This window comes from Gracilinanus agilis, chromosome 1 (assembly GCF_016433145.1).
Source record: "Gracilinanus agilis isolate LMUSP501 chromosome 1, AgileGrace, whole genome shotgun sequence".
Lineage (NCBI taxonomy): Eukaryota > Metazoa > Chordata > Mammalia > Didelphimorphia > Didelphidae > Gracilinanus > Gracilinanus agilis.
In genome coordinates this window covers 252,854,398-252,867,058 of record NC_058130.1, presented here as the reverse complement: position 1 = coordinate 252,867,058, position 12,661 = coordinate 252,854,398, and the positions used below count along the sequence as shown (strand labels likewise).

The window sequence follows — 12,661 nt, the reverse complement described above, 5'->3', positions numbered from 1 at the left end:
GAGAAGCACTAGTAAGTAATGAAAATAAAAGTTGAATAGATCTATGCAAAAGATTTAAAGAATACTCTTTGAATTTCCTAGCTAACTACATATCTTCAGTATCTTGGATACCTTATCCTTAAATAAGGTGCTCATTCACCCAAATAGAAACTCCCCTGTTTAGCATTTAAAGCCCTGCACTACTATCTGTCTAGCCTCTCTCTCACCTGCTTTCTGTGCTGAAGCAAGACTAACCTTTTCTCTTTTTCTCCATTTCCCATCAACATTCCTTTGCACAGGCCATATCCCATGCCAGGAAGGCATTCCTTCCTCACCTCTGCCTCTTAGAATTATTCTTCTTCAAGACTCAGCCCAAAGAATATAACTTGAAATCTGAATTTTTTTGTTTGTAGTCTAAGAGTAAAAGCACATTCCATGAACACAAATGAATTGCCAAAATAATTAAACAGCTGAAGTTTTTTCTTTTTAAAAAAATTAATTTATTTTAAACATTTTCTGTGGTTACATGATTCATGTTCTTTCCCTCTCTTCTTCCCTCCCCACTCCTGGATGTAAGTGTTAAAAATTAAAGGTTGTACTAAATGTATAAAAATGTGGTTGCCAAAAAAATATTACTCAAGTCAGGATGACTTTTTTATGGTAGTTTATTTACAAAAGGAGGAAGAGTGAAAGTCAGGAAATGAGAGAGAGTAGATAATTACTCTGGCCTGGTCCAAATCAGGCAGGGCTTCAAAGGCCCCAGCAAAGGGGGCCCAGAGGCAAATTAAACAAGAGTTTTAGCCACGAGGCCTCCTCTAAGACCAGGGGCTTCTCTGGAAGCTAGTACCTCCAGAAAAAGCCAGGAAAAAGGAATCAGCTTTTTTCAGTCACCCACGTGGTAGTTCTAAGGGAAAATCCAAGAGCAGTCAAGCTCCTTCAAGGTCAAGTTTGAAGGCAAAAGAACTGGTCACAGGAAGTTCTTGCCACTTTAAAGACTCTTCCTTATCATCACTTCCTATGCCTTCCTTCTCCTTTATGTGGACCAATTGCAGCTATTGCTTTGCTTAGGACTGCCGAAGGGGCAGTCAGTCAATTCTGATTCATTACTCACTATTGCACACTGGGTCACAGACATCCCCATACTTAAAGATAAGTACAGTGTATACACTTCTTGTGATTAAATCTAAAAATGGGCAGGGGAGAGTTAATCCCATCTTCACACAGAGCTGACAAGCAATTCCATTGGGTTATATGTGTTATATCACTTGATACCCATTTCCATGTTCATTTTTGTAATAGAGTAATCTTTTATTTAAAAAAGTTTTTAAAATAAAAATCCTTACCTTCTGTCTTAGAATTAATACTGTGTATTAGTTCTAAGGCAGAAGAGAAGTAAGGGCTAGGCAATGGGGGATTAAGTAACTTGCTCAGGGTCACACAGCTAGGAAGTGTCTGAGGCCAGATTTGAACTTAGGACCTCCCGTTTCTAGGTCTGACTCTCAATCCACTGAGTCACCCAGCTGCCCCCTAGAGTAATCTTTTAAAACGAAAACCCCAAATAATATACCCATATAAACATGTGATAAATCATATCTTTTTCTTCTGTGTTTCTATGAAGTTTTATTTTCAAAGAGCAGCAAGTAATATGTAAGTATATTAATGTCAGTTTCCCATATGTAATCTGAGATCAACCTAAACTGAGAATGTCTCCAAACTATAAATGATGTGTTAGAAACAATAAAAATTAGAAATCATGAAAGCAGATGCAATCCACCCATAGAAATCACTATTGTAATGTGGTTAGGGTTCATTTTTCCTGAAATAGTTTAAATTAAAGCATATTTCTACTTTTGGAGATTTTTTTAAGTTAATTTTAATTTTAGATCTCCCAATATTTTTGTTTTTTATGGCTTGTCTCTCTGAATGTAGGCAAAAACCATCATCATGGTGACACATTTTGGAAAAGAGATTTTTTTTCTTCTTTTTCAATAGGAGAGGAGAGACAGGAGGGAGAGAAAATAAACACTTGTTAATTGGGAAAAATCTTAAATGTTTTAATAAAAGAAAGAGGGGTAATCAATAGCATATAAAATGTCAAATTATTCCTATAAGTTGAGAATGTCTAATTTCATTGCCTTCCTGAAAGTCACTTAGCAGTGTTCTCAAGTCTCTTGTGTCTTAAACATTTTTAAAAAGTTGATTTCTCTTACATCAGTCTTCTCCCAGTCATTCTTCTCTTCGAGTTCCATTCCCCTGCCCATTATAACAAAGTCTAATTAAGTAAAACAAAGATCCTAATGCAGGGTATTCCAAAAGGCTTGGTAAAGTTTTAACATACAAGCAGAACTAATCTAGTCTTGTCATTTAATAATATATCAACTATATGAAAATGCTGACCATGTTCTCTCTTCTAAGTCTTCTCTTCTTGGGACTAAACATCTCAAGTTCCTCCAAGCTGTCATTACATGGAATCATCTGGAGGCTTCTTACCACCTTAGTTCCCTCCTCTCAATCTAGTCCATCTTGTTACTATACTTTCTAAAGTGGGAAGCCCATAACTACACCCAATATTCTGTGGATTTACAATCCCCTTCATTCTAGGCACTGTACTTCTAGTAATATGCTTCTTCATGAAAGGGCCAGGGAGAGGGGTGAAAAAGGGGGGCAATGTAGACTCAGAGGTATTCTGGAGCCAGCTTATAAATTCAATAAATTTTCACTGGGGGCATTTATACCCCAGAAACTAACAAACCTTACAAATCAAGGCTTGATTTATTGTCTTGTTGATTTTCTAGACTTGAAAAAATTATAATAATGCAGATTAAACTCCAAAGTACACTTTTTTGGAGGGCTGGTTGACATTTACCAGCTCACTCCGAGTAGACTCTATATAGCTCACTTCAAAAAACAACAACAACAGATCTTTCTTACCATATATAGTATTTCCTTCAATTAGTCCTTTTCCTTGTTCTCCTACAACCACACCATCTGAATAGCCAAAGCAGATGAGGTTACTTCTAAGAACTGGGTCACCTCCTCGGCGAATATCTGCACCACCCCAGTGATTTTCACGAATCACATTTTCTAAAGTGAGAGGCACAAAAGAAATTTTGCTCAGTATAAAGAATTTGTCCTATAATCAATAAGGCCTCAAATGATCTAATTTCTAAATGAATAAGCAAATAGCATTGGGAGTCAGACTTCAAAAGGAATGCAATTAAACACATGGATACTAAAGAAGAAAATGTAGCATAAATGAGACAGTCCAGTAGCATCTTCTTCCATCTGGGAATCAGCAGGATACAGGATCTTCTCTTCCATTATTTTCTCTGCCAGTCTACAAAGAGCCATTTCTGAGAGGGAACAAGGTTCTCTAAGATGCCTTTATGCATGTTAATGAGGGAGATAGGAGGTGGGAGAATGTGTTCTACTCTGAGTACAGTTATACCAAATATAATTATACCTGCATGTTTTTAAGTGTATAATTCCTAAAGAGGACAGAACCTGAGGCATACTGATAGAGGCCTGGAAAAGCCCATCTGCTGGATAATTCTTTGATTCTAGGCTGAGGAAGGATGGGGATGTGAAGAAGCTTTCATATGCAGAACTTGAATCCCCTCCTTGATAATCTCTATAGCAGGAAATTATATTAAATTTTTTGTTGTTGTTTAGTCATTTTTTTAGTTGTGTCCAACTCTTCGTGTTCCCATTTAGGGGTTTCTTATCAAAGACACTGGAATGGTCTGCCATTTTCCTCTTCAGCTCATTTTATAGATGGGGAAATTGAGGCAAACCAGGTTAAGTAACTTGCCTTGGGTCACCCAGTTAGTAAGTGCTGAGGCCAAAATTTGAACTCAGGTCTTTCTGACTCTAGGCCCAGCACTCTACCCTTTGCAACACTTAGCTATACAGCATATTAAATTTAGCAAACATTTATTAAATATCTGCTATACATAGGGCAGTGTACAAGGTCCTAGAAAATACAAAGGTTATTAAAGTACAGTATCTGTATTTAAGAAGCTTAGAGATGGGAGATGACAATTACATGAATAATTTGAATTTTCTATATATATGTATTCTAACTATAGGCCCCAGAAACTAATGATGAGGAGCAAAGGAATGGTACATGGAATAAATCTAAGTAGCAATTGACTCAATCAACCTTCAGGCTCCCTAGGTACTAAGTTGGAATTTCCCAACTCTGAATATCATATTACAATAAAATAGCCTAACTTCAGCCCAGAAAAATTAGAAGACTAAGAATTATCATGATTGTTATTATCACTATTATTATTATGAGAAGGTAGCCATAGGCTTCACCAGACTCCTAAAGGGGTCCAGGACACAAAAAATGTTTAAGAACTCTCCCATCTAACTGAATGGCTGTTACAGCATATTCTTGTCCACTAATGATGTAGCCACATAAGTTTTGGACACATAAGTGTTTGGACACATATATGATCCTATTAGGAAATGGCAAACCATATAGTATCTTTGCTGAGAAATGTCCATGGACAATATGGTCCATAGATAACTGAACAACAACAACAACAAATGCTTAATTCTTGGAGATAGCAAGACAGCATGATGGTAAGGGACAGCTCGAGAAATGGAATCCATTGATCATTCCCAAAGCCACAGTGTAAACCACTGTATCAAGGCCTGCTTTACCAGATCTGTTCATAAGGAATAAAAGTGGCTGTTTCAGCTTCACTCTGATGGAATTTTAATAAGCAATGAAATAGCAAAAAAGAAAAAAGAGTGAAGCCAAGGGGTGGATAATTATTAATTAGTTGAAGATAATCAACACACATACACACACACATATTCAGAAACTGACTTAATAACCACATTTGGGCTGTACATGGGAAAGGAAACAGAGTGTAGAATCCTACAGAAGATTCTAAATTATTCCTATATGAAAAGTTTATGACTCAGTTCAAAAGAAGGAACAAATATCAGCTGATTTAATATAATAACCACATGGTTCTAGGTTGAAAAGTAGATAATAAGAATGAAAAAGGGAAAAAGAGAGTTGAAAGTCTTGCCCAAGCAGTATATTTTCAATCTAGTCAAGTATAGTTTGTTGTTGTTTTGTTGTTTAGTTGTTTCTCAATCACATCTGACTCTGTGTCCCCATTTAGGTTTGTTTGTTTTTTGACAAAGATATTGGAGTGGTTTGCCATTCATTCTCTAGATCATTTTACAGATAAGGAAACTGAGGCAAATAGAGTTAAGAGATTGGCCCAGGGTGACACAACTAGGAAGTGACAGGCCAGATCTGAACTCAGGGAGAATTGTCTTTCTGATTCCAGGCCTGGCACTCTTTTTACTGTGCCACCTAGCTGCCCACGTAGTAAATACTCCTGGCTTATTCATACTCTTCTGTGCCTTATTGTCCTCAGCTGTAAAATGAGTTTTAGATTAGATATCTTAAAGTTCTGAGGTTCTGTTATGCTAACTTTATGCACATACAAAGCTTGATAATAAAATATCTATTACTATTACTCTGAAAAGGTGCCCATGGCCTTGACCAGACTGCTAAAGGGGTCCAAGGTTCAAAGAAGTTTAAGTGTATGATCTATTCTGTCATTTCAAAGTGTTGATTTGAACTGAAGATGTGAAGAATCTCTTCTATAACCAAATGCCACAAGCTTACCTGAAGCCTAGGAAAAGAAAGGGGATGAGAAGAATTATAAAAGGACCTCAGGCAAAGAAAGCATATTGTCATTGTTTTTGAGAGTCATTATGTCTGTTGGGCTAAAAAATAAGTTCCAGTTCTGACCCTATTATTGTCTGCTCTATACTTATAAGCATTTTCTCTCACTTCAACTTCTAAAGAACTAGTTGAGTTAGGTTTTTGGAGGCAGAACACAGAGAAAAACAACATAATTTTTAGTCTAATCCCTTGTTTCTAAATTTTCTTTTAATGAGGATAAAGACAACTTTTAAAAAATCACATCATGTGAAAGGACTAGGACAATTTAATTAGTATAATTAGATGCTATTCTCAAATGCCTCCCAGTCCTAAAATTCAATGATTCTATAATTCTAAATCCACTTTGGCTATCAATCAGAAAGTCTGAGTAAAAGGCAGCTGCATATTCAATGACTACCTTTAATTATACTTAATATTATCATTGTAGCTCTTCATAATTAATTTCTCAGCTATTATTATGGTTATTATCATATTGTTGCCTTTTCTACTCTATACAGCTATTAAAACTTAAAACTATACTAAGAATTTTGGGACACCCTTTATAATGGGGAAAAACAAATCTTTGAAAATGTAACTGACATGACATCTGGGTCTTTGTTTAGATCATAGGTTCAAGACAGCTAGATGGCACAGTGGCTAGAGCAACAAGCTTGGAGTCAGGAAGACCTGAGTTCAAATATGACCTCAGATTTTTACTAGCAGCTTCCTCAACTGTAAAATGGAGATGATAATAATAGCATCTACCTCCCTCAGTTTTGTGACATTCAAATGCAATAATATTTGTAAAGTGCTTAGAATAGTACCTGGCACATAGGTATTTAATGAATGCTTTTTTTCTCCTTCTTGATCTTTTTTGATCCTTTGGTAATCTGATGAAGCCTATGGACTCCTTTTTAGAAGAATGCTTTTAAATGCAGAGAATCAAACACATAGGATTACATAGGAAAATAATTATATTGACTTTGAGTTATCAAAATATTTTATTAAAAAGGAGGCAGCTGGGTAGCTCAGTGGATTGAGAGCCAGCCCTAGAGATGGGAGGTCCTAGGTTCAAATCTGACCCCAGACACTTCCCAGCTGTGTGACCCTGGGCAAGTCACTTGACCCCCATTGCCCACCCTTACCACTCTTCTGCCTTGGAACCCATACATAGTATTGACTCCAAGACGGAAGGTAAGAGTTTAAAAAAATTAAAAATTAACAAAATATATTTTATTTTAAAAAGCCGATTTTAGACTCCAGATTAAGAACCAACACCTCCATTAGAGGGTCAACAGATTCTGAGTTTCTTTCTCATATCTGGGCCTGTACTAGTCTGCCTGGGAGCTATGCTAGGTAGCATACAGAAAGAATGACCTCAGAAAGAGATTGTACTAGAAGCCAGAAATTTCATCACTTCAGTGACCTTGTCCTTTGAAGGTACTACCTGCCTAGAGTTAAGCTGAAGTAAAAAGACTCTACCAAAGTTAAAGGGAGTGAAACAAAAGAAATATGGGAGGAGGAACTATTAATTAGCAGGTTAGCAAGGGAATGTCCAAAAGTCATTGATATGTGTTCTGAAAAAGCAAAGAAATTTGGACAGAGAAAATGAAGTGAGAAATTGGCAAGTGTTGAGAAGTAGTGAGTCAATGAGCAAAGATCAGTCCTGTTGCTAGGCAATGATTAGTGCAGAACAGGGATGGGAGGAAAATACTGAGCTTGGATGTCATCCAGAAGCACTTAATATTATTGTTGAACAAATAATAAGAGTTATTCTAGCAGCAGCCAAAATAAGCCAGATAACCTAACTGATGAGAGTCTAAGACAGTGGGGAAATTAAGGTAAGTTGGAATAATGGATTCACCGAGAATCCTTTTCTGGTCATAAAAAAAGATTTTACTTTATCCTCTCTTCCTTTAGACTTGTAAAGGGGGCATATCCTGTATTTGACAAGCACTGCTGATGCTTTCAACACATAATAATAGAATATTAACCCTCTTGTTTTTCCTAGCTTTGGGGCTGATCTCCCATGGATCCATTCAAAAGCTCTTCCCCTCTGACCCCCCCCCAACCCTAGCCCCCTCCACATGCATACATAACACACATAATTGTACAGCCTGGGATCATAGAACAGGTCAGAGGTAATTGGCCTGATGTGGGAATCTAATCGATGGCTCCATCCTCTCAAGGATGATCTTTCAGTGGTAAATGTCTGAGCCAATTACACACATGTCAGCATTTACAATAAGTCAAGGATACCAAAGGGAGTTGAAATTGCCTGTCTTTTCTTGGGGTCCCTGCAGACCTGAACAAAACATGAAGCTTAGCTGTCAATAGATCCTGGGGCCTCACTAAAGCCACTGGAGACCCAAGGAGCTATCAGGGAATATACTGAGAACACCACTGCTGCCTTTAAAACAGATCTAATTGAAAAGAACAGTAGTTTAAAATTCAATTTCATTTAAATGATTTTGTTGAATTGTGACTCAGGCGGAGGGCTGCTTTCCTGAGTGCCCTTTCACTGAAAATTTCTCAGCTGGTTTTAGGGAAGAAAACAATTAGGAGCACTAATTGTATTGTTTTCATTACTGGATCACTTTTTTAATGTAGCAGTTTTTAGGCTGACAAGACATTTTCCTCATAACAACTCATATTTGAGTGAGCTAAAAACTGTAATGGCTGACAATAAATTTCTATAATGTCTGGCCCATAGTTCCTATAACCCTTTTCATAATAGAGATGAACAACTATATATTATGACTATTTTCCTGCTTCCCTATGCAATTTATTATTTGTCAAAATTTTACCCTCCATGGCATTCTTCTAGTTTTAATCTTTAATTAAAAAAAAATTCTGAACTTAAAAAACACCAAATAAAATGGCCATTTCTCTCTATATATGGTAGGATAGAAAAAAAAAGAGGAATGCACATGAAACTGAAACTCTGCTAAGTACTGTTTGCTTTTCTTTTTAAAAATGCAGGGGGCAACTGGGTAGCTCAGTGGATTGAGAGCCAAGCCTAGAGACAGGAGGTCCTGGGTTCAAATCTAGCCTCAGACATTTCCTAGCTATGTGACCCTGGGCAAGTCACTTGACCCCCATTGCCTACCCTTACCACTCTTCTGCCTTGGAGCCAATACACAGTATTGGCTCCAAGTCAGAAGGTAACGGTTTATTTAAAAAATGCAATACATTTGGCATGTGGTGATGGAATACTATTGTATTAAAAGGAATGATGAAAAGGATGATTTCAGAAAGAACTGGAAAGACCTATGTGAACTGATGTAGAGTGAAATGAGACAGAACCAGGAGAACATTGAGCACAGTAATAGCAATATTGTGGCATGATCAACTGTGATAGACTCTGCTATTATCAGCAACACAATGATCCAGGATAATTCCGAAGCACTTATGACAAAGAATACTATCTACTTCAAGAGAAACAACTGTTTGAGTAGTGTTGAATTGACTCAGATTAGCTATGATTAGTAATGGAGTCCAGCTAGAGGACGAAGCTGGCTTTCCTAACAAGGGGGAGGGGTAGGAGTGAGTAGAATTCTTCCTCCTCCCCGCCCCGGGAGCAGTTGGGCCAGAATGCAATAACTGTTTAACTGAATCCCTTTTAGTTCAAGCAATGGAGGCTCTACAAACTTGGTTAATTCAGGTTCTAGTTCAGGGGTCAGTAACGTATGGCTCTTGAGCCATATTTGGCTCCACCTCCCAACCAGTCTGGGCAGAGCCCCAGGAGGTGCCCCAGGGGGCCCTTTAGCCCCAGCCCTATATTCCAGCGCCTTCCACCTCCATCCTCCTCCTTCCTCAGGTGTTTATGGCTCTCACGGCCAAAAAGGTTGCCAACTGTTGGTCTAGTTGATAAATTGATAGGAAATAATCCCACTGAGGTTAACAATTCTCACTGCTTAAATTATTCCCTAAACCCTAGGATAGAATAGGTTCCAGGTTGTCTTCAAATACAGATGACTTGTTCTCAGGAAAGAAGTTGCACCAGTGCTTATTTGAATGGAGCTTTTCTTTGGAAAAGTATATTGATGGTAAGTATATCCTAGTTTAACTTCACACAGGCCCAGTAGCTTAATGAGCAAAGGGGTTTATTATATTCAGGAAAACAGGATGAGGGGAAATGGTTTTAGGAATGAAAGGGAGGTAAACTATCTAAAATCTTCAATGAACTTGTTGGTTACACATTCCCCAAAGGGGAATGTATTTTGAACAACTTAACTTCTATCCCACTCACTAAGTAATCTTTCTCCTAATCTAATGTAACTAGATTTAAGATGGAAAGGTAATCTTGCTTGAAGATCTGTATAGAGATTAGTTAAGATGCTGCAATTGAGATATTCTCCCAATAGTAAACCAGTAAAGTAACACTCAGCCCTTGAGGTCAGAGATGAGCTAACCAAAGAGTAATCTAACTCTTCCTCCCAGCCCCTGAACCCACAAGGAGTATGATCAAAGTGTCCTTGCAAGTAGGGTGATCTGGCCTTTTATACTCAGGTTTCTAACTGCCCCAACTGCCCCCTCTCCTGGAGTTCTGGAGGGCACTATGGAATTCTGTGAGGCAGCTTTGACCCCACTTAAGATCATGGATGTTACAGTAGGAATGCAGATGAAAACATATGATTTATCACTTGTTTATATGTTTTGGGGTTTTGGTTTTATAAGATTATTCATTTATAGAATGAATAACATGGAAATATGTTTTGCATGATAATACATGTATAAACCAGATTGAATTGCTTGCTGGCTCCAGTAGGGAGAGGGAAGAAGAGAGGGAGACAATATGGATTATATAACTTCAGAAAACTTATGTGGAATTTGTTATTAAAATTTTTTTAATAATAAAATAAACATTTTGAAAAGTCACACACACCAAAAAAGAATATGCTGCCCTGGTCACCTCAAAGTGATATAGGGCAATGTTCTGGGGATTATTACCCTGGAAGAAAGCAGTTTTATTTTCATACCTGTTATCTGTCCTCTTCCATTCTCATTCACTGCTATGCCAGCAGCAAGACCTTGGAAAATGTGGTTTCCACTAAAAGGAAAGGAGAGGAAAAAAAAGCAATCATATTAGAATCCAAATAACAATTTGTATATAGGAGAGAGAGAGACAGAGAGAAAGAGAGAGACAGAGAGACAGAGAGAGAGAGACAGAGAGAGGAAAGGAAGAGAAAAGATGAAGAAAAGATGAGAGGTAAAGAGGGAAAAGTAAGAGTAAAATGGAAAAAAAGAAAGATCAGGAGGGAGGAGAGAGGGAAGGAGGAGAGTAAAGGAGAAAAAAATGAAGAAATATGAGAAGTAAAAAGAAAAATGAGAGTAAAAGAAAGAATCAGTGGAGCAGAAAGGAGAGAGAGAGAGAGAGAGAGAGAGAGAGAGAGAGAGAGAGAGAGAGAAGACAGACAGAGAATAAAACCACTAGCAAAATAAAACTGTGGCCAAAACTGAAATAAATCCCAAATGCTATTTCTTTTCCTAATGATTCAAAATGATAGCAGCATAAAATATTATTCTTTGAATTATTTTTATTATTTAAGAATAAAGTTTTTTAAGATTAAGCTTTTCATTAATCAGAATTTTCTTCTATATGTTGATAGCATATAATGAGGGGCATCATTAAAAGGAAAGCAAATTTGAAAAAAGTGTTAAAACAAGTAGGAATGTCAGTCTAGTAGAAATAACATATTCAGGGGCTACTTTCCTTGTTTTTCCATTGATGATGTTCATGAGTGCAAAAAAAAAAACCACAAAAAAACATGGTTTCTAGATGAGCATAAAGCCACACACCCAACATAACCAAATCATTCAAATATAGCTACACGTTGGGTATCTGCATGAACAAAACTACATCTGTAGACTTGGAAAGTGATGTCATTGTAAAAATATCTGGCTCAACAAAACAATTTGGAATAAAATTTAGAAGTTTATTCAAAGACATAGCTACAGGAAACATACCACACACACACACACACACACACACACAACCACAGAGAACATTTAAACCATTTATTTTTCCTGGTCCTCTGTGACTGTGGAAAACAACTACTTAGCATCCTACTTCAAAGTCCTAAAAATCGTATCTGAATTGCCTCTTGATCATTTCCTGAATCTTCCCTTACAAGGTCTATTTTTCATCTCTTTTATTTAATCTTGCTCTCTTCTGGGACCCCCTCCCATGGCACTAGGAGAGGAAGCAAATTTTTAATCAAAGCAATGGGTTTGCATGAAAGCAGAAGATTCCAAAGTAAGCAAAAGGAAGGGCAAGTTCTTAATTCTCAGAAAAGCAAGAAAAATTCAAGCCCTGGAGATTTTCCAAAGTCTTATCTTCCTACGTACATGTAACTATGGAGAGTAGCCTACAGCAGAGTCCTGCACACAAGCTCCCAACCCTGAAATCAAGCAGGGACATTTTGTACCATAAAGAAAACAATTTGTTGTTTTGAAAGCTATCTATAACTGTTCTTGCAGACAGGACAAAGAACCTTATTTTCTCTAAAATAAGGATGGGGCTAAAGCAAATTTGTTCCCCTACATTTTTTCTGCCATAACTTAACATTCTTCCTGTAGAACAGACTGGAAAGGGAATAAATTCAAACAGAGGGGCTTGCTCAATCCACATTGAAATGGAAGCTAGTTCCAAAATGGAGCCACTCCACAGTGATATCACAAATTGTGCCATAGATCTTTCTTTCTTCTCTGGATTCCAGCTTCTCCATTTGCAAATAGAACTAACTGTACTTGCCTCAAGAGGAAGTGATGCCATTGAAGAATTAAATAAGGACATAATTTGTTATTTTTATTATTGGAACACTATTATCAGAGATTTTTATTATCAGAACACTATTAGTAGAGTTCCTCTCAATCTTTTACAGAGAGTTAGGTGGTGCAGTGGGTAGAGTGCTCTGACCTGGAGTTAGGAAGATCTGAGACACTAGCTAGCTATGTAACCCTGGAAAACTTTCCTTGCTT

General features: G+C 37.3%; 1 protein-coding gene across 2 annotated transcripts in view; it reads right to left on the bottom strand.

Annotated features, from left to right (window-relative positions):
- FBXO10 (F-box protein 10) overlaps positions 1-12,661 on the bottom strand; it is a 67,861-nt gene that overhangs the window by 15,686 nt on the left and 39,514 nt on the right. For both annotated transcript variants that reach the window (XM_044660956.1, XM_044660948.1), the window contains 2 exons: positions 10,660-10,730; positions 2,911-3,063 (listed from right to left, as the gene is read on the bottom strand). In XM_044660956.1, the coding sequence (XP_044516891.1) occupies positions 2,911-3,063; positions 10,660-10,730 (224 nt within the window). The remainder of the gene's footprint in view (positions 1-2,910; positions 3,064-10,659; positions 10,731-12,661) is intronic.